Source organism: Onychostoma macrolepis, chromosome 03 (assembly GCF_012432095.1).
Source record: "Onychostoma macrolepis isolate SWU-2019 chromosome 03, ASM1243209v1, whole genome shotgun sequence".
In the NCBI taxonomy this organism is placed as follows: Eukaryota; Metazoa; Chordata; class Actinopteri; order Cypriniformes; family Cyprinidae; genus Onychostoma; species Onychostoma macrolepis.
The window spans coordinates 49,780,434-49,803,083 of NC_081157.1; the positions used below are offsets into that span (position 1 = coordinate 49,780,434).

General features: G+C 36.7%; 2 protein-coding genes across 7 annotated transcripts in view; both read right to left on the minus strand.

Moving 5' to 3' along the window:
• The window catches only part of LOC131536081 (uncharacterized), a 124,903-nt gene that overhangs the window by 24,115 nt on the left and 78,138 nt on the right, over nt 1–22,650 (minus strand). For 4 of the 6 annotated variants that reach the window (XM_058768765.1, XM_058768767.1, XM_058768764.1 and 1 more), the window contains 4 exons: nt 12,803–13,222; nt 10,886–11,332; nt 8,965–9,408; nt 7,065–7,508 (listed from right to left, as the gene is read on the minus strand). In XM_058768765.1, the coding sequence (XP_058624748.1) occupies nt 7,065–7,508; nt 8,965–9,408; nt 10,886–11,332; nt 12,803–13,222 (1,755 nt within the window). The remainder of the gene's footprint in view (nt 1–7,064; nt 7,509–8,964; nt 9,409–10,885; nt 11,333–12,802; nt 13,223–22,650) is intronic. The other 2 variants (XM_058768768.1, XM_058768770.1) reach the window with 1 other exon arrangement.
• LOC131536089 (E3 SUMO-protein ligase ZBED1-like) lies at nt 1,145–4,810 on the minus strand. The gene is made up of 3 exons (XM_058768777.1): nt 2,856–4,810; nt 1,749–2,368; nt 1,145–1,648 (listed from the first exon to the last, which is right to left on the minus strand). Exons 1-3 carry the CDS (start codon nt 3,700–3,702, stop codon nt 1,250–1,252), a joined length of 1,866 nt encoding a protein of 621 aa, XP_058624760.1. The 5' UTR covers nt 3,703–4,810; the 3' UTR covers nt 1,145–1,249.

Sequence of the window (22,650 nt, forward strand, 5' to 3'; positions counted from 1 at the left end):
TACTATGTGTATCTTTTTTAAAGTAATTTGAAATTGATTTTTATATTTTTATATATTTGTATTTTGAATGTAATATGGCAATTAAATGCACTAAATGGGTTTAGTTTTATTAATATATGCAATTTCAGCAATAAAAATGTAAATTTTTCTAAAAAGGAAACAAATTACTTGTTCATTTTAAGAGACCTGTCTTATTTTCTCTTGTATATTTAATATTGCTCTTTAATAAAGAAAAAGTTCTTCTTATCCGATTAATCAATATAATTTTCGGCAGAATACTCGATTACTAAAATATTCGATAGCTACAGCCCTAGTTTAATGCACAGCTAGCCGTTGATTATCCGTTTATGTCATGGTCATTTCCCAGCATTCAAATATTAAAGATGTTAATAATATTTGCGCTGCAATATTTGACCGGAACGATAAAAATGACGGTTATTTTCATCTGTATTACTATTCAACTGTAACTGTATGTTACTATGGTTACCAATGTTTATAGGAAGCGCATTAATATAGAACGTGATTAAACTGACCTGGAACTACCTGCGGCGAGAGGAGCGAAATAATGCGCCTACAGACCTTTTTCCTGAATAACCGATGAGCGGCGCCATGATGGATTCTAACTTCCGTTCGGATGCTCTCGTGTTCCGGTCTCCGTAGAAATCCATTAAAACGGGGTAAAAAAAAGATCGACTGAATTTAAACTTTTTCAATATAACTACATATAAAAATGTGTGGAGGGTTGCTGTGCTGTTGTTGGCTGCCACAGTAACGGCAGTAAACTAAGGCATTCCTTTAAAGTACTTGTTTTGCGTATCAGAAAATCTGTCTTGTCAGTAGGGCTGTGCGATATGGACAAAAAAAACCTATCACGATTTCTTGAATTTTTTTTCGATTTCGATTTTAATCACGATTTTGAGACAAACAGACATGCTTTAAAGTTATAAATGCATTCTGTGTGAATTTGAAACATATTTCCAAAGGAAACCAATTAGAGCTTTACCAAAGTTGTAACATGTCTCTAGAACAGACATGTGGCAAAAAAGAAAAATAATATATATATATATATATATATATATATATATATATATATATATATATATATATATATATATATATATATATATATATATATATGTGTGTGTATGTGAGTAATCAAACCAACAAAACAACAACAAAAACAACCCAGACTAAAGTCTCTCAAATAACTACAATTAGAACAGTGGCAGAATCTAGCTGCTTTAAATGTTTAAAGGTTTTCTGCTAAGAAAACCAACATGTCCACCATTTCAGGTTTCAAGCATGAACGTTGGCATGTCACCACATTCCCTCCAGTGCTAAACACCCTCTCAGATGGTGAGCTTGTAGCTGGAATGCACAGATATTTTTGTGCAAGCTTGCTCAATCTTGGGAAGTTAATTTGATGTAGTTTCCACCATCGAAGAGGATCTTCCTCACTGTCGATAGGAGGAGTAAACAGGTAGCTGTTCATCTCAGATGCAATGGCTTCTTCAAGCTGCAGAGATGCTGGCATGGCTGAGACAGTCTTAAAAAAGCTGCCCAGAGACTTCTTTGTTTTTTTTGCTGATGAAGGTAGAACTGTGTCTACATTCTGTCTCCCTGTGGTGCTCTCAGAATTCACTGCATCCTATAAGAACAAACATAACGGACAATAGAAAAATATTAAACCATAATTATGCATATTGACCCGTGACACTACCACTCAATTTACCCATACATCAACTCACCTTGTGTGATACCTCTTTCATATCAGACATCACCTTGGCCTTGATGTTTGGAAGTTTGTCTTCAGCAATGTAATTTGTCTTGAATCTTGGATCTAGGAATGACGTCATATCCAGCAGTTCTTGGGTATCTTCATCATCGTAATTTTTATTAATGTACTCAAGAATTTTGGATTTTATTGTGTTGGTCAGGTCAGAATCCTCATCATTCACAGCCAGTATCTTTGTGTTGAACAGATGAAGAACTGGCTTCAGATATGACACACTGACATAGTCCTCGCCAGACAGGGCATCTGTGAACTCCTGCAGGGGTTTCAGTGCCTTGCTCACAGATTCAAGGACATCTGTGTCCTGCCATTGTGGAACCAGGTGTCTTGTTTTGCGATCAGCTGAAAGGATCTGAGACAGAGCCTTCTGTTGTTCCAAAACTCGTTCTATCATCCGTTGCCTTGAGCCCCACCTTGTTGGGCACTCTGTTATGAGTGCATGCTTTGGAAGCTGAAGTTCTTCCTGGGCTTCAGTTAATGCCACCTTCTTCTTCCAACTATGAGAAAAATGGCCAACCAACTTTTTGCACAAACCTGTGGCTCTGGAAATGCGAGAGTCATCCTTAACTGCATTTTCTAAAAGAAATAAATAAGACAAAGTGCATTTAAATAAAAAGCATTATCATTTAAATGAAAATCATCTTATATCAAACCTTTAAATAAGAGAAAACTGCGACGTTATACACAAAAAGAATTACATTTGAATATACAAAAACCAAATAAATTTGAAATTGCTGTTAAAACTAACTTTTTGTTCTATTTATTACTAATAATGATTACAATACTGATTACATTATTAATGATGATCGCAATATGTATGGCTGTGTAGAATACAATAGCACCACCTAATGTAGTAGTTTGAACATGGATCCTATTTCAATAACTTAATTACAAATTTACAAGCTATTACAATGACTAAAGATTTCTAAAATGAACACTTATGTGCATTACATTTTTCACAAACGAAAACAAGCAGGATAAATTATCAGATGAATATTGATATTTCCATTAATAAATTATATTTTCATATTTTAAAGGAAACTGTATATGTAATGAAACTTACCGATTGCAAGATGCAGTCTATGTCCAAAGCATTGTAATCTTGTCCATTTGTTTAGAGCGACAGCCTTCACAATGTTCGATCCGTTGTCTGTGGTGATTGACACTTGCTGCTCCTCACAAAGTCCCCAGGAAGCCAGAGCATCTCTCAAACCCTGAGACAGATTCTCTCCAGTGTGGTCATCAGGGAAGTATGACGTTTGCAAGCATCGGCTTTTCATTTCGAAATTGTCATTAATGAAGTGCACCGTTAAATTTAAGTAAGGCTCTGATGTTCTGCTTGACCACATATCTGAAGTAGTTGCGTAGTATTTCACTTGATTTAACTCCAATTCAACACTGGCCTTGCATTTGGAATACATTTCAGGGATGGCAACTCTTGAAAAATAACTTCGCGATGGCAGTTGGTATCTCTTATCAAGGGTCTGTATCATTTTTTGGAAGCCGGCTTTACTGACAATATTTGCGGGTACCATATCTTTGCATAAATGATACGTGACAGCGTCGGTTATTTCTTTATGCCTTTTTGAACTTTTTTCGTATGGTGTGCAGCTCGCAAATGCCTGTATTATTGATTTTTGTTCACCTCGTTCCGAATGTGTTTGGGATGTACTTTCGTTCATGTCCAGGGATTTTTTTGCCATGCATTGGTCATAGAGCTCTTTGTGGCGCTGCCTCAGGTGTTGAAATAGATTTGTTGTGTTACCCTGTTTTGCCGCAACGACAGATTGACAAGTCTTGCAAATTACCTGGCTCTGTGATAAATCATCTCTCTTGTATCCAAAGTAGTCCCACACAACAGATGTTGATTTTTTTTTGGGCACCAAGTCCTTATCCTGTTCTGAACTCATCTTCCCTGTTTCTGTAGCATACTATGTCTGTATGCCCGGTCTGTTCTGTTCTCGCGCTCAATTTAGGCGCGCTGCATTCTGATTGGTTCGGATAGCATACTGCGGGAGGTTGGGGCCGGGCGCGCGGAAAAAATCGTGCAATAAAGCGATTTAGAAATCGCGCAAGCTCAAATCGCGATTTTATTTCGATTTCGATTAATCTCACAGCCCTACTTGTCAGGCACTGTATATATGGCTTGCAGCGCTTAAGTTAAAATACTGAGTGTGAAATAATAATATATGTTAAAGTAATGTTTGCTCTTATCATTCTGTGTACAAAATCCCATGAACTTCACCCCGATCGGGAGCTGTATGTGCACTCATCTGTTTTCAATGCAGCTTAACCTCGCGTCGCTTCATGTCATCTTCCCACTCATTGAACTATGACTGGTCCTTTACTGCAAAAAGACGGTCATTGCGACACTAAAGTGATGAAACAATGGCGCCACATGATTTTTTAAAATGACTTTCATAGGTTTCACATTATATTATCTGCTCTGAAAATATGTAATGTGACTAGAAACCCGGAAATGTAAAGCACCGTTCTAATCGGGGGAGACTTCCGCGCAGGCCCGTAGCCAACTATGAGGTCACCGAGGTCCGAACCTCGGTAAATTTTTCATGTTCAAAAATAAAATTTGTTCTCTGAATGACCAATTTGCTATTAAACTCCTCATATGTCTGTATGTATAATTCAGTTTAGACAGTTTGCAAGAATGTTTAGCGTCCGTGGTATGAAAATGATCGCTGCGGGACGCTGCCGGAGTGAACGAGGCTTGAGAGAGTTGCGAGTGAGGACGCGAGTGCAGTCTCCGTGTTGCCAAATCCAGCTAATATGCACGTTTTTGACTTGTCTTTCCCACTTAATTTGACACTTTAGAAAGTTAATAATGTAGGACCTTGCGGTTTAGGGTCAGCGATATCTTTATCTTATCTTATTTGCAAAAGATTTGTAATATATTCAGTTTATTTTTATTTACTGATGGGCTTTTGCTCATCTTAATAGCAATATCTGGCAACACTGCATCGCCGTAATCACCAGTAATCAAAAAAGCCCATTTCTGACATAGCCTACCCTCGACATTCGATAAGGGAAACGCAAAAAAAAAAAATTCATATTATCTGTCAGAAACGTTATCAACGCTGTCAAAAACAGTAGCATTTAACACTAGTGCAGAGATCTGTAGAAAAAGTAGGTTACAGAATAAAATGAAATATGCAAACACTATGAAGAAGTATATGCCAAGTCATTCGGTATAGTAGTTAAATTTTCACAAATCATGCTATAAACATTTATAAGAGCACTAGACAAAGTTATCAGCTACACAGCAATGGTTATAAATAAAAACTATAACAGTATTGTTGCATGTATAATAAACAACTGATAAAATTATCCACCCCATAACTATAGAAATGTATTAAATTTTGATGCAATAAATAGGGTATGATTTAAAAATTAAAATCCCTCCAAAACAGAGAAAACTTCTTTCTTTCACAAAAATTTCTGTCTATTTTAAAGTGTTAATAGTGTATAATGAGTTGTATATATAGGGGTTATTATAGCACAATTCTATAATAAGAGGTTATTATAGCATCCAATCTCTCCCCCAACCATCCCCCCATCCGGACCTCACTAATTTTCAAAGCCTGGCTACGGCCATGCTTCCGCGTATGGCTGTCGCGATAACCGCAATATCGCAATACCGCGCTATTGATGAGCATAACCGCAGAGGAATGCAACAACCGCAGCAACCGCGATATTTCAGTGTTTTCTTTTTCGTAAGGTTACGCCCTTCTTGTTTTACACTTCATGCATGTGTACTGAATATTAATAATGATAACAATGTGTATCATGCTGATTTGCACAGAGGCTCAGTAAATTTGCACTTAACAAGCCTAAACAGACTGCGTGCAAATGAGAGAGAGATCGACTGATCGCGTGCGATTACCTGCGTCTGTCCTTCAGGCCGAGTCATGTATATTTGTGAAAACAGGTTGTCATGTTCAAGGAAAGCAAATCTGTCTTAGCATCGAAGCTCTGCTGGTCAGCTGAGCCTTTTAAAGTGGCGCTCAAAGTTAAAATGATTTAAACAGCGTGTTTCATTACAAATCTCTGAATGAATCAGCGCTTTTGAACGTGTAGTTGAATGAAGACTCACTCAAAGACAGTCTCTTGCCGCCACCTTGAGGCGAAACAATGAAACCGCACTAACTGAAGCCCGTCTAGAACACGCAGGTGAAATATCAGCAGAAAAAGTATCTTGTCAATCAGATTCGAGGATCAGAACTAACTGTTATATATATATAACAATATACTAATGATCTTATTATCAGGTTTAGTTTTGTTATGTGGACCGTTATTTTGTCATTCTCTCGTTTACTTCACTTCCTGTTTCAACGCGATTTAGTTTTAGTTTTACTGGTTTCTGAATATGACCTCCTTACATCGTAACACATACACACACAGAATATATATATGCGGTAATACCGCATACCGCGCTATTGAGCCACTCAAAATTACCGAAAGGGAAATTCCTTAACCGCGACAGCCCTACTTCATGCGTTCAGAAAAGGTCTATAGAACGTGATTAAACTGACCTGGAACTACCTGCAGTTCAACGGTTAATCAACACCTGCCAGCCAATCAGAATCCAGTATTCAGACAGACCATGGCATAATCTTATTTATTTAAATTCTGTCTAAAGTTAACAGACAGTGTTTAAAAAGTGCAGTCCACATGTTTAGATATGTTTATTACAGTGACTGAATTAATTACCTAAATACTGAATGTGGTAAAGCAACAGATTTATTTTTATATTTCTGCAATCTACTTTAGTTTGTGTGATTTGTTACTGACTTTCATAATAATGTTTACACCAGGCTTATTTGTCAGTGCTTTATGTTGTCATAATTATTACATGCTTACGAGGCTGGAAGTTCAACAAATCAGTCAATATACTGTGATTGTAGCTGTTAAATAATGTCATTCATATCAATTCATGCCTCACCTAATTTCATGGTAACATATAGGCCCGGCCTACAGAAAACAACATTTATGTTTAATCTATCTAATATTGTGTTGGTCATACTATACAATGATTTAAAGAGCTTTAAAAAAATAATTGCATATTAAATCGCAAACGCAATATTGGTACACAAAATCGCAATTAGATTACTTTCCAAAATAATTCAGCCCTAATAGCGAACATTGAAACACAACAGAGCCTCTAATCTAAACATACTCATTAAGACCAGAAAACATGCTCCAGCTTATGCAGAAATCATATTTCACAATAACTGTAAGTAACAAGAGATTTTCTCACCTCAGCTGTGAGATGTAGGGCAGACACTGAAGGAGACTCTTCACTTCTCTCTCTTCCTCTGAACATCTTCTCAGCTCTACTGGTTTCTTCTCTGTCTGGAGCTTCAGCACTTCCAGGAGGACGGAGCTCTTTCTCTCTGAGAGATCTATGATCCAGACATCAGGTGACTGGAAAACTGACTGTAATGCTGGAAAATAACTCCTGCCTGTTTGAGTCTCATAGTTCTTCACATGAGAGCAAAGATCCAGCAGGAAATCACTCTGATCATCAGCATAATAACCAAACTCTTCATCAAAAGGGAAGGTTTTGTAGCTGCACACAGATGACAGCAGAGTTGAGAATCTTGTTCCTGTATCTTTGTCAGTTTCTTCTGCAGCAACACAGAGATTCAGCAGCAATCTGACTGAAGACTTCCTTGTTTCTTTATTAGAAATGTTCCAGAACCTGATAATATAATCAAGAACCAAACACTTCATTAATTTGAGACAACTCATCACATAATACACTACTTCACATCAGACACAAATAAATAATTCAACAAGACGACACAGGATCTAGTTTGTAGGGATGTAATGAACCGTGAACCGGCTGAAAATCGATGTGACGATTCAAATTGGTTGAGATGCCAAACAAATCGCCATACAACTGGAGTATGAGTTTATATGAATGTATCTCTGAGGGGAAATGATTATCTTTAGAAACGTTACGTGTTTTTTTCTTGTCATCTTGTCTCTGAACGACGCATATTAAAGTAGTGTTCATAAGCAGCTCTGCTTTGTTTACAGCGGTAACCCAGGAAACACTATATCATTGTTGTTCATGAGCGCCACCTGCTGGCAGAAAGTGAATCTGTCTCTCATTCAGCTCGTCTGCTGTTTCTTTCAGATATGTTTTATGTAGTATAGTTTCACAAAACTAAAGTAATTCTGTTTTTGCTTCAAATGTTGAAATATACAGTCTAATTCAGATCAATAACTGCTCATGCTGGGTGTACGCTGCATCTTTGTTTGGATGATGATTAAAATGCAGTGGTTGCCTCTCATTTTAAATGAAAAGGGCACAGACAAAGCCTTAGTTTGTTTACATGAAGAGATTTATTTTATTTGTGTAACATATTTGATTTGGGGTTTGTTTTAAAATTTCAATTAAGTTTTGTAATATTTCAGTTTCACAAAGAAACGTGCAGCAATAGCCTAATAAAAGAACACCTGCTCGATCTTGCACAACATCAGAAAGATCAGTCACGCACAACTTCTTGTCCAGGCCCTTGTCATTCTATGCTGGACTACTGCAATGCTCTTCTGGCTGGACTTCCATCAAACACAATCAAACCTCTACAAATGATTCAGAACGCAGCAGCACGACTGGTCTTCAACGAGCCCAAAAGAGCCCACGTCACACCTCTCTTTATCTCCTCGCTCTGGCTACCGGTCGCAGCTCGCATCAAGTTCAAGACACTGATGCTTGCATATAGAACAGCCTCAGCACCCGCCTGCTTCCACTCACTATTACGAATCTAAGACTAGTTGAAAAGACCTGCTTTTTTTTTTACTTTTATTTCCACAATAATACATTGAATGAAATTATTAATCATTAATAGATTTATTTGTACCCCTCTGTGTACATCTCCTGATATACTCTGGCTCTGGGGAACTGTATCCCACACTTTGAAAACTCCTCAACTAAATGACAGAGATTGTGAATATAATCTCATACTGATCAGCTGTTATCGTCGGATACATCATTCAGCTCATGTACTCTGGTAGCATCTGATGGTTGAATCTACAAAGATGCCCGTAAATACATCCATAATTTGTGCTCAAACATCTACAGATATGATGAGTATTCACTCACAGCCAGCTGTATCTCACCCTGAACAAAAACTGAGAGATTTTCTCACCTCAGCTGTGAGATGTAGGGCAGACACTGAAGGAAACTCATCACTTCTCTCTCTTCCTCTGAACATCTTCTCAGCTCTACTGGTTTCTTCTCTGTCTGGAGCTTCAGCACTTCCAGGAGGACGGAGATCTTTCTCTCTGAGAGATCTATGATCCAGACATCAGGTGACTGGAAAACTGACTGTAATGCTGGAAAATAACTCCTGCCTGTTTGAGTCTCATAGTTCTTCACATGAGAGCAAAGATCCAGCAGGAAATCACTCTGATCATCAGCATAATAACCAATCTCTTCATCAAAAGGGAAGGTTTTGTAGCTGCACACAGATGACAGCAGAGTCGAGAATCTTGTTCCTGTATATTTGTCAGTTTCTTCTGCAGCAACACAGAGATTCAGCAGCAATCTGACTGAAGACTTCCTTGTTTCTTTATTAGAAATGTTCCAGATCCTGATAATACACAATCAAGAACCAAACACTTCATTAATTTGAGACAACTTGCATCACTTAATATACTACTTCACATCAGACACAAATAAATAATTCAACAAGACGACACAGGATCTAGTTTGTAGGGATGTAATGATGAACCGTGAACCGGCTGAAAACCGATTCATATATGTGACGATTCAAATCGGTTGAGATGCCAAACAAATCGCCATACAACTGGAGTATGAGTTTATATGAATGTATCTCTGAGGGGAAATGATTATCTTTAGAAACGTTACGTGTTTTTTTCTTGTCATCTTGTCTCTGAACGACGCATATTAAAGTAGTGTTCATAAGCAGCTCTGCTTTGTTTACAGCGGTAACCCAGGAAACACTATATCATTGTTGTTCATGAGCGCCACCTGCTGGCAGAAAGTGAATCTGTCTCTCATTCAGCTCGTCTGCTGTTTCTTTCAGATATGTTTTATGTAGTATAGTTTCACAAAACTAAAGTAATTCTGTTTTTGCTTCAAATGTTGAAATATACAGTCTAATTCAGATCAATAACTGCTCATGCTGGGTGTACGCTGCATCTTTGTTTGGATGATTAAAATGCAGTGGTTGCCTCTCATTTTAAATGAAAAGGGCACAGACAAAGCCTTAGTTTATTTACATGAAGAGATTTATTTTATTTGTGTAACATATTTGATTTGGGGTTTGTTTTAAAATTTCAATTAAGTTTTGTAATATTTCAGTTTCACAAAGAAACGTGCAGCAATAGCCTAATAAAAGAACACCTGCTCGATCTTGCACAACATCAGAAAGATCAGTCACGCCGCACAACTTCTTGTCCAGGCCCTTGTCATTCTATGCTGGACTACTGCAATGCTCTTCTGGCTGGACTTCCATCAAACACAATCAAACCTCTACAAATGATTCAGAACGCAGCAGCACGACTGGTCTTCAACGAGCCCAAAAGAGCCCACGTCACACCTCTCTTTATCTCCTCGCTCTGGCTACCGGTCGCAGCTCGCATCAAGTTCAAGACACTGATGCTTGCATATAGAACAGCCTCAGCACCCGCCTGCTTCCACTCACTATTACGAATCTAAGACTAGTTGAAAAAGACCTGCTTTTTTTTTTTTACTTTTATTTCCACAATAATACATTGAATGAAATTATTAATCATTAATAGATTTATTTGTACCCCTCTGTGTACATCTCCTGATATACTCTGGCTCTGGGGAACTGTATCCCACACTTTGAAAACTCCTCAACTAAATGACAGAGATTGTGAATATAATCTCATACTGATCAGCTGTTATCGTCGGATACATCATTCAGCTCATGTACTCTGGTAGCATCTGATGGTTGAATCTACAAAGATGCCCCGTAAATACATCCATAATTTGTGCTCAAACATCTACAGATATGATGAGTATTCACTCTCACAGCCAGCTGTATCTCACCCTGAACAAAAACTGAGAGATTTTCTCACCTCAGCTGTGAGATGTAGGGCAGACACTGAAGGAAACTCATCACTTCTCTCTCTTCCTCTGAACATCTTCTCAGCTCTACTGGTTTCTTCTCTGTCTGGAGCTTCAGCACTTCCAGGAGGACGGAGATCTTTCTCTCTGAGAGATCTATGATCCAGACATCAGGTGACTGGAAAACTGACTGTAATGCTGGAAGATAACTCCTGCCTGTTTGAGTCTCATAGTTCTTCACATGAGAGCAAAGATCCAGCAGGAAATCACTCTGATTATCAGCATAATAACCAATCTCTTCATCAAAAGGGAAGGTTTTGTAGCTGCACACAGATGACAGCAGAGTCGAGAATCTTGTTCCTGTATCTTTGTCAGTTTCTTCTGCAGCAACACAGAGATTCAGCAGCAATCTGACTGAAGACATCCTTTCTTCATCATCATCATCAGTGTACCAGAACCTGATAATATAATCAAGAACCAAACACTTCATTAATTTGAGACAACTCACATCACATAATACACTACTTCACATCAGACACAAATAAATAATTCAACAAGACGACACAGGATCTAGTTTGTAGGGATGTAATGATGAACCGTGAACCGGCTGAAAATCGATTCATATATGTGACGATTCAAATTGGTTGAGATGCCAAACAAATCACAATACAACTGGAGTATGAGTTTATATGAATGTATCTCTGAGGGGAAATGATTATCTTTAGAAACGTTACGTGTTTTTTTCTTGTCATCTTGTCTCTGAACGACGCATATTAAAGTAGTGTTCATAAGCAGCTCTGCTTTGTTTACAGCGGTAACCCAGGAAACACTATATCATTGTTGTTCATGAGCGCCACCTGCTGGCAGAAAGTGAATCTGTCTCTCATTCAGCTCGCCTGCTGTTTCTTTCAGATATGTTTTATGTAGTATAGTTTCACAAAACTAAAGTAATTCTGTTTTTGCTTCAAATGTTGAAATATACAGTCTAATTCAGATCAATAACTGCTCATGCTGGGTGTACGCTGCATCTTTGTTTGGATGATGATTAAAATGCAGTGGTTGCCTCTCATTTTAAATGAAAAGGGCACAGACAAAGCCTTAGTTTGTTTACATGAAGAGATTTATTTTATTTGTGTAACATATTTGATTTGGGGTTTGTTTTAAAATTTCAATTAAGTTTTGTAATATTTCAGTTTCACAAAGAAACGTGCAGCAATAGCCTAATAAAAGAACACCTGCTCGATCTTGCACAACATCAGAAAGATCAGTCACGCCGCACAACTTCTTGTCCAGGCCCTTGTCATTCTATGCTGGACTACTGCAATGCTCTTCTGGCTGGACTTCCATCAAACACAATCAAACCTCTACAAATGATTCAGAACGCAGCAGCACGACTGGTCTTCAACGAGCCCAAAAGAGCCCACGCCACACCTCTCTTTATCTCCTCGCTCTGGCTACCGGTCGCAGCTCGCATCAAGTTCAAGACACTGATGCTTGCATATAGAACAGCCTCAGCACCCGCCTGCTTCCACTCACTATTACGAATCTAAGACTAGTTGAAAAGACCTGCTTTTTTTTTACTTTTATTTCCACAATAATACATTGAATGAAATTATTAATCATTAATAGATTTATTTGTACCCTCTGTGTACATCTCCTGATATACTCTGGCTCTGGGGAACTGTATCCCACACTTTGAAAACTCCTCAACTAAATGACAGAGATTGTGAATATAATCTCATACTGATCAGCTGTTATCGTCGGATACATCATTCAGCTCATGTACTCTGGTAGCATCTGATGGTTGAATCTACAAAGATGCCCGTAAATACATCCATAATTTGTGCTCAAACATCTACAGATATGATGAGTATTCACTCACAGCCAGCTGTATCTCACCCTGAACAAAAACTGAGAGATTTTCTCACCTCAGCTGTGAGATGTAGGGCAGACACTGAAGGAAACTCATCACTTCTCTCTCTTCCTCTGAACAACATCTCAGCTTTACTGGTTTCTTCTCTGTCTGGAGCTTCAGCACTTCCAGGAGGACGGAGATCTTTCTCTCTGAGAGATCTATGATCCAGACATCAGGTGACTGGAAAACTGACTGTAATGCTGGAAGATAACTCCTGCCTGTTTGAGTCTCATAGTTCTTCACATGAGAGCAAAGATCCAGCAGGAAATCAATATCATCAAATATGTGAGTCCATCCATAATCAGAAGAGCTGGTGCAGACTGACGTTAACAGTTTCAGTATCTGTTCTCCTGTCTGTGTCTCAAACTCTGCTGCTTTAATGAAGAGACTCAGAAGAAATCTGCTTACAACACTTTTACTCTGATCAGAGAATCTGTGACAAAATGGAAATGAAAAAATGTGAATAAACAGATATCACAGAACATATACAGCTATGATGTGATTAAATAATGCAAAATAACAAACTGTGTTTTGTTTCTGGTTTTCAGCTGATATTAAACACTTTTTAAATTAGACATTAAATGTCAATAATTAATTTAGTTTTGATAACTGTACAAACCTTAAATAATGGCATCAGATACAACACAGACTTACACTGAACTCAAGTCTTATTGAAGAGACAGTAAAAGATGAAGATTCATGAGACGCAGCGAAGCAGAAGAGCTACATTTGAATGAAGTAATTAAATAATACTTCATTTTAATCTAAAATGGGCTAAACTGACACAATCAGTATTCAATATAACCCTGTTCAATATATCCACGTAAACAGTTTAAATTGTACTCAGTTTTAGTCACATTTCTTTTTATAAATTGATCCTCACTGGTTGTAATATAGTAGGGCTGGGCGATAAAACGATAACGATATGTATCGCGATAGACACGTGATCGATATCAATAAAAAATGTGTTCGATAAAACGTTCGATATTTTTTACTCTTCGTCGAAAGAAAACAGAGGTTGCATTAACAAAGGCACTGCTCTCTGGTAGCCTAGCAACGTAGGGAGTGACACGCTAACAGCCAATCATGTAACAGTATCAGTTTGGTTGCGCCATATCGTTGTCTCGTGCTGGTCTGCTGGATTCCTTTTCATAAGCAGAAAATGAGTGCCGCAGCGAGCGAGGAAATTGTAAATAAAAGAGGAAAAGTCAGCTCGCCAGTATGGCAGTTTTTTGGATATTATAAATCTGACCGTAGTCAGACCAATGTCGTCTGCAAATTATGCAAGACCGTCGTCCCCGCCAAGACTGGTAATACCACGAACTTGATGTACCACCTTAGCCGCTCACCCTTTGGAGCACAGCCGTATTCAACCAACAACATCTGTAGCTGCAACATCACACAAGCAGCAGACCACCATGGAGAGGTACTCTGCATCAGTGCCTTATGACAAAGAATCTAAACGGTACAAAGATATAACGGAGGCAGTGGCATATCATATAGCCAAAGACATGCTTCCGCTTAGGACTGTCGAGAAGCCAGGTTATAAAAGCTTATACACGTGCTTGACCCACGCTATGTTCTTCCTGGCCGAAAGTACTTTTCTAAGACTGCCATTCCTAAGCTGTATGTAATGTGCAAAGAATCTGTGCAGCAAGAAATATTGTCAGCCAAGTACTTTGCAACAACCTCTGACCTGTGGTCAAGCCGCATTCTGAGCCATACATTAGCTTGACCATTCACTTCATCGACAATGAATGGGGTTTGAAAACCAGATGCCTTGAGACTGCATACTTCCCGAAGATCACACAGGAGAAGTGATAGCAGAAGGCTTGAAGGAGGCACTGTTGTCCTGGAGTCTGATTGAAGACAAAATGGTGTGCATCACCACAGACAGCGGGGCAAATGTAGTAAAGGCAACTTCACTGAACAACTGGACACGGCTGCAGTGTTTTGGCCATCGTTTGCACTCTGCTATTGGTGAGTAGCTTTGTCATTTTAATGCTGGCCATCAATGTTGGTTACTATGGTGATTTTATTAGCCAGTAATTGAGATTATATATTATATATTATGATCTATGGAAGCAGCTTTACACACTGACATGACTCTGTGTGTGTGTGTGTGTGCGTGTTTCTGTGTGTGATCTATTATCAGTTATTAACGCTGGCATTTTTTTCTGCAGGTGCTGCAGGAAAAGATAAAAGAGTGGAGAGTCTTACAAAAGTCTTACAAAACTACTTTATATTATTGAATAAAATAAATAATTATTACAAAGCAGTTTCGGTTTTCGACCAAGCACATCCAGAATTCTCCGTTTCGGCCCAGAATTTTCATTTCGGTGCATCCCTGTAACTGCGTAGAGTGCACTGTGTTTGCAACCACATGCTCCTTTAAAGGATTACACACACACACCAGTATGCAGAGAGACATTTAAGAGGGTTTATTCTCCAAATGTTGCTGAAAAATGTGTTAATAAATGTTGTGTGTATGGACTCTTGTTTTTGTTCCACGTTAGCTTCCTGTCCACTAATGTTTGCCTCTTACAAAAGCCACAAATCCTTCTAAGAAGACAGTAAAGGCTCATGTCACGCCTGAGCTGTAGTTACGCTGAAACTTGAAAGTTAAGTTGCACAATGTTTAGGTTTTATTATTATTTTTTTATTACTATTATTTTGATTTATGTCTTAGTTTTAGGTTGTACTATGTTTATCTTTTTTAAAGTAATTTGAAATTGATTTTTATATTTTTATATATTTGTATTTTGAATGTAATATGGCAATTAAATGCACTAAATGGGTTTAGTTTTATTAATATATGCAATTTCAGCAATAAAAATGTACATTTTTCTAAAAAGGAAACAAATTACTTGTTCATTTTAAGAGACCTGTCTTATTTTCTCTTGTATATTTAGTATTGCTCTTTAATAAAGAAAAAGTTCTTCTTACTCGATTAATCAATATAATTTTCGGCAGAATACTCGATTACTAAAATATTCGATAGCTACAGCCCTAGTTTAATGCACAGCTAGCCGTCGATTATCCGTTTATGTCATGGTCATTTCCCAGCATTCAAATATTAAAGATGTTAATAATATTTACGCTGCAATATTTGACCGGAACGATAAAAATGACGGTTATTTTCATCTGTATTACTATTCAACTGTAACTGTATGTTACTATGGTTACCAATGTTTATAGGAAGCGCATTAATATAGAACGTGATTAAACTGACCTGGAACTACCTGCAGTTCAACGAAGTTAATCAACACCTGCCAGCCAATCAGAATCCAGTATTCAGACAGACCGTGGCATAATCTTATTTATTTAAATTCTGTCTAAAGTTAACAGACAGTGTTTAAAAAGTGCAGTCCACATGTTTAGATATGTTTATTACAGTGACTGAATTAATTACCTAAATACTGAATGTGGTAAAGCCACAGATTTTTTATTTTTCTGCAATCTACTTTAGTTTGTGTGATTTGTTACTAACTTTCATAATAATGTTTACACCAGGCTTATTTGTCAGTGCTTTATGTTGTCATAATTATTACATGCTTACAAGGCTGGAAGTTCAACAAATCAGTCAATATACTGTGATTGTAGCTGTTAAATAATGTCATTCATATCAATAACGCACGTAATAAACGAATTTTAACTTAATTACTCAATTTAAACTTTAGTCATTTTGACTGCTTCTATTAAAATTTAATGTTTAAGATTGCTGCCTGTCATGGTGGGCTAGCAATGTTAACGCTATGCTAACCCTCAAGGCTGCATGCATTTATTTGATCAAAAATAAAAAGTAATATTGTGAAATATCATTTGAATATATTTTTAAAATGTAACTTATTCCTGTGAGTTTTCAGCATCATTACTGCAGTCTTCAGTGCATGATCGTTCAGAAATCATTCTAACATGCTGATTTAGTGCTGGATTTTTATTGGTGCTCAGTTATCAGTAATGGTTCTTATTATTATTAGATGTAAAAAAATTTAAAAATTTTTTTTTGCTGCTTAACATTTTTATGATTCTTTGATGAATAGACAGTTCAAAAGAACATCATTTATTTGAAATATATTTTTGCTTCATTATAAATATTTTTACTTTTATCAATTTAATGCCTATTTGCTAAATAAAATTTCTATTTTTATAAAATAAAAATCATTTCTATTAACACACACCAAACATTTGAATGGTTGTATATCATGGTTTCTGCATATATTAAGGAGCATGAAAATACAGCTTTGATCACAGAAATAAATTACGCTTTTACAATATATTCATAAAAAACATTTTAACTGATAATTACTTTTAAAATTGTAATTAAAATATAATTTATTTCTGTGATGGCAAAGCTGAATAAATAAATGCTTTTCTTTTAACTTTTTATTCATCAATAAATCCTGAAAAAGTATCACAGGTTCCCAAAAATTAAGCAGCACAACTGTTTCCAACATCGATAACAACGGAGTATCAAATTAGTATATTATAATGATTTCTGAAGGATCATGTGACACTGAAGACGCAGTAATGATGCTGAAGATTCAGCTTTGATCGCAGAAATAAATTATATTTTGAAGTATATTAAAATAGAAAACCATTATTTTATTTCATTTCATTATTTTTAATACTTCACAATATATATATTTTTGTATTTTGATCAAATAAATGCTGGCTTGATGAGCATAAGAGACTTATTTCAAGAAGATTAAAACAGTAATGTGTCCAAACGTTTGTGAGCCCGGTCCCCTTGAATAAGCAGGCAGAACGCTTTCAGGCACATCCTGAACGATAGAAACAGAGGGGCACTGAGGAGACAGACATGTATTGCATTATATTGTTTGGTATGATTTTTATTTATAAAAGCTTTGCCAAAATATGCTTTTATTTCTGTTAACGGTATGCTCCATGTTAATTGGGTAAATGAACTGAGAAATTGTCCAGCAACACTATATAACGATCTGTTTCAATTTCAGGTTCCACCCGAGAGCCGGGACTGTCACATAGTAAGGTGAGTCCATTTTTTCTTTTCTTTTTTAAGTTTTCAGTGGAGTTTGAGTTATTCAAGCTATTTGAATGCCACAATTTATAATTGAGTATTGATAATAATGAGTGCCTGATAATGTTACAACTTGTGCTGTTCGAAACATACTGTTTGTTGGGGCCGATTGAGGCTTGCAGCTTTCTGGAGAAATGCTCCTTCAAATAACCTCACACCCAGCATCCTGAACAATATTCCTGTTATAACAGTCATAGTCCTCTAGCAATGCTATAGTCTGTGTGTCTTTTTCATCTCAAGTCGGTGATTAAAGGAAGTGTATATGACACTGATGTCCCATGCACTAATTTCCACAGTGGAGCATGTTAATAAACTCTGACTCTTATGTGTAAGGCTTAAACATTGCCTTCCTTGCTTTGTAATACTAAATGAAACAAATACATTCATAACATATGTGTGTAATATGCAATTAGTTGTGTATTTTTTTAATATTCCCCTTGCTTTTCTTCTCTGTTATATCAGTTATTATACTTTACACCTATGGGCAGTAAGCAGAATGAACATTATCTTTGTTACACACAAAGCAGGACAAAATTACTCGATTACAGGAAAATTAAAAAATGCTAACCATGGATAACATTTATGATGTGGAAAAGCATATACAGTGCATGCATATTAGGCGATTCAATATTCTGATCATGTTTTTTTTAAGCACTTTTACCAATTCCAAACCACATCAATCATAATAACTACTATTAATTTTGTGTACGATCATTTTATAATTATATAATCAACAAGAACTGGAAGTGAAAACGCTTACTGATGCTCCAGAAGGAATCACGATACATTAAGGGGTGAAAACTTTTAAACAGAATGAAGGTGTACATTTTTCTTATTTTGCCTAAATATTTTGTTCATTTAGTACTGCCCTTCAGAAGCTACAGAAGATACTTCCCAGACAGCAAGCAGTGTCGGCCCAGATCCGGCCCACATGTGGCCCGCATTGATTTCATTGATTTGGATCTGGGCCAACACTATGTTGCTGTCTGGGTTACATGTTTCCCACAAGACAAAATAAGCTCAATTTAACCTGATCTTCAAATTCAAAAAGTTTTCACCCCTTAATGCATTATTTTTTCTTCTGGAGCATCAGTGAGCATTTAAACCTTCTGTAATAGTTGCATATGAGTCCCTCAGCGTGAAAAGATGGATCTCAAAATCATACAGTCACTGCTGGAAAGTGTTCAAATACACAAAAATGTTGGAAAAGCACAGGATTTTTCTGAAGAACAGCAGACAGTTTAACTGTTCAGAACAAACAAGGGACTCATGAGCAACTATCACTAAACAAAAACACACAGCTGTGGATCATTCAGGGAACAGTATTAAGAATCAAGTAGATGTAAACAACGGGTCATTTTATAAATTCAAAAAAATTTCTCTTGTGGACAATATGTAAATGTCTTATCCCTCTTATTTTGGTAAAATAATTAACATTTTGATTCTGCAAGGTGCATGTAAACTTTTGACCTTATGTGTGTGTTTGTGTATATATGTACTGTATGTGTATAATATATTTAATATATTAATATGTTAATATTAAAAAGATATTTAATCTTTTTTTTTTTTTTTTGAGACAGCGAAAAGGGGGGAACTGTCTTTAAGCTGTGGAGTCAGATGGAGGGCTCGCATTTACCTCAAAACGGCATTGCAGAAGACTCGAACAACTAGAACCAACTCAAGCACACAACGGTGACACACATTTGTAAGACCTTTCCTGTGATATAAAATTTCCTGTGGTAATTATTCAGATTCTTCTCATTCTTATTGTGTAGCACTGTTTTAAGCTTGGTGAATATTATGTACAGTAAGCACTAGAAGTAGAGACTTATACTACTTGGGGTAGTGTTTTAAATTAACTTTAATTTTGCTTTTGATGCAAAAATTATCAAAAGAAAAGATGTAGTGTAGTAAAAGATGTTTTGTGTAGTAATTCAATTGTTTTAATATGAATATTGTTTTAATAGTGTTCAGGACAGTAACTGTCTGTACATCTAAATAATTTCTTTAAACTTTTTGTTGTCTAAGACCTTCATATTATACCTTTTAAAAAAAAAAGATATTTAATTATGTATTATGATGCTTGTAATCATTGCTTTTAAAGGTATTTATCATTTCTACTTAAATAGTCATTATCTACTTGTATGATTTGTATTATCCGGGAACTGTACAAATACTGTGGCATATGGACATTACTCTTTTTATTTTGTAACTTTTAAATGCAATACTCTTTTTAAATGCATTTTCTGTAAAGCTGCATTGGAATATGTATTGTGAAAAGCACTGTACAAATAAACAAATTGTGTTTGAATTCTAGATATGTATACAACTTATTTCTGTGTGTGTGTATGAAGGCATATATATATATATATATAATAATATAAAATACACTAAATGAGCTGGCCCAGATCCGCATGGTACTGGACCAGATCCTGCCCACATTTGGGCCAAATCACCATAAGTGAATCCACATCTGGTCTGGAGCTGGCCCAGTTCTGGTCCAGATCCGGAAAACCGGATCCATGCCGGTATTGGCCCGTTGTGCCAAAAGACACCGCCCGAGTCCGTTACGGATCTGGTCCAGAACGTCCGATGGGTCTGGACCAGATCTGGCCCAAATGATTTTGCTGTCTGGGGTATTTCGTGACTTAAACAGGAGCGCGAGGCATACTGTATGTGTACAGACAATTCTTCACAGTCTGATCACCTTATTTCATTACAGAACAGCGAAAACTATATAAACAACAAATCACATTAATAAGCATTAGAAATAGCCAAAGCTTAAAACATTACTATCGGCTGTATGATTAAATTAAAGGTTTAGGGCAAACTTGTATTAAACATGCTCACATTTTTTCACGCGCTGACTTTATGATGCAATCCTCTATATTTGCATCAAATTTAAGTTGTTCAAATAAAGAAATATTTCCAGCCCACAGACAATAATTAAAAATAAGTTTGATCACTTAATCGAGTTATTCTCTGTGATTGCATGCAACGATTGAATATCATATACTGTGAACAAGAGCGTGAGGTTAATCACAATAAATATAATTCAAAAATAAACTAAATAATATTAAAATTAAATCAGTCCGAGAGTATTCCTCTGGCAGTAACTTGAGCTGCGTGCTCTTCATTAATCTGACGCTGACAGTCGCGTCGCTCAGATAGGCTCATGTTACACATTAAAATGAAGGATGACATGACACATGGTATGGAATCGGTATAAATATGCAGTCTTAACATTGACGTTTATTGCATCAATGTTCAACTAAACTAAATTAGTTTAATTTTCTTCACAAAAATGCCGTCTGTCCATTGACTATAAAGCGGGCGGAAATAGAGTGGGGGAACTATGATGTCACTTTGTAGGCGAAAACCTGGAAGCGAGTGCATTTTAGCGCTTCCGGTTCCATCGTCTCAGAGTCAATGGGTTTTTTGAATGGGATTTTGGTTAAATCCCTAAAATAAGGTCCGTGGTTCACACAAGCTCAAGATACTTTCACGTTTTATTCTACGACATAAAACACACCAGTTACACCCCACTCGTGATTTTTTTAAGCTGTTATGTCTCTTAAAAAAGACGGTTGCTAACAAGTTGCTAAATGGGACTACAGGCGCTGTCGGAGACATTAAACGTCATCACGCCGAACAGTTCATCAATATACAGTATTTTCCAATCGTAGTATAATTTGTAATTCAATTAATTTTAGGATAAACAATGAATAGTTTACAGCATTTTATATTGTTGTTCGATGTTGTTGTTTTTTTGCTTTGCCCCTGAAATGCGACACATGTGCTTGTTTTGTCACTTTACTGACACAGAGACTCTCCGCACCATAAGGTAAACGCATATTACGATTATTACATGTAAACACCACATTTGCCGGCTTAACGTGGTGAAAGTTAAACTTTAATGATGCATATTGCTTAAAGGCACGTAAAAATTCAATGTTTGCGCCACATGAAGCGGTTAGAAAACATAGATTGAGGATTTCCTTGAAGCACGGATAAAATAACATTTTGTGTACCAATCCTAACAAAATGAGAGCTGAAATGTGGTACTTTGTTCACTAAATAAGTTTAATCTTACCATATCCAAAACTCGCTCACTCTGCTGTTATTTAAATACGCGGGATACGCTTTTAATTAAAATATTCATATTAATCAATGATTTATTGACTTTTAATGCCCCTTATTTCGAAATGTACAGAAATACGTGCTTTAAATGTCCTTTAGTTAAGATTATTTCATTTATTCACTATACTATTTATTACTAATGTCTCATTTCAGTTTTAGTTTGTCTCTAGTTTTGTATTTATTCATGAAACGGTTCTTGTAGCGTGGATTAAAATTCATATACAGAGTAAATCCTTCACTGAACATGTTATAAATAAGTTTGAAACAGTTGTCGGGAGCGCGGTGGTGGTGACGCTGAAGACGAGCGACTGTGGTGCTGTAGTTCGTTTATAGCCTAAGTTTAGCTTTTCAGTTCTGCCGCTTTTATTTAGGCTTCAAAATTCGTCAAAGTTATATTATCTTGTCAAGATTATCTTGAGGAACAAAACGTGTAAGTTTCATGAACTATGGTTGAACACAGACCTTATTTTTTGCGATAATCCAAAAGCCTATGAAAAAATCCTATTGGTTTTTTGTCGAAGGAACCAGTTTCATGCTAACCGCCGATCCGCCTACAAAGTGACGTCATAGTTCCCCCACTCTATTTCTTTCCGCTACTAATCGGAGCCGGATGTGACGACACGCGGACTGTGATAAAGGCCTATTCCTGATAGACCAGTGTT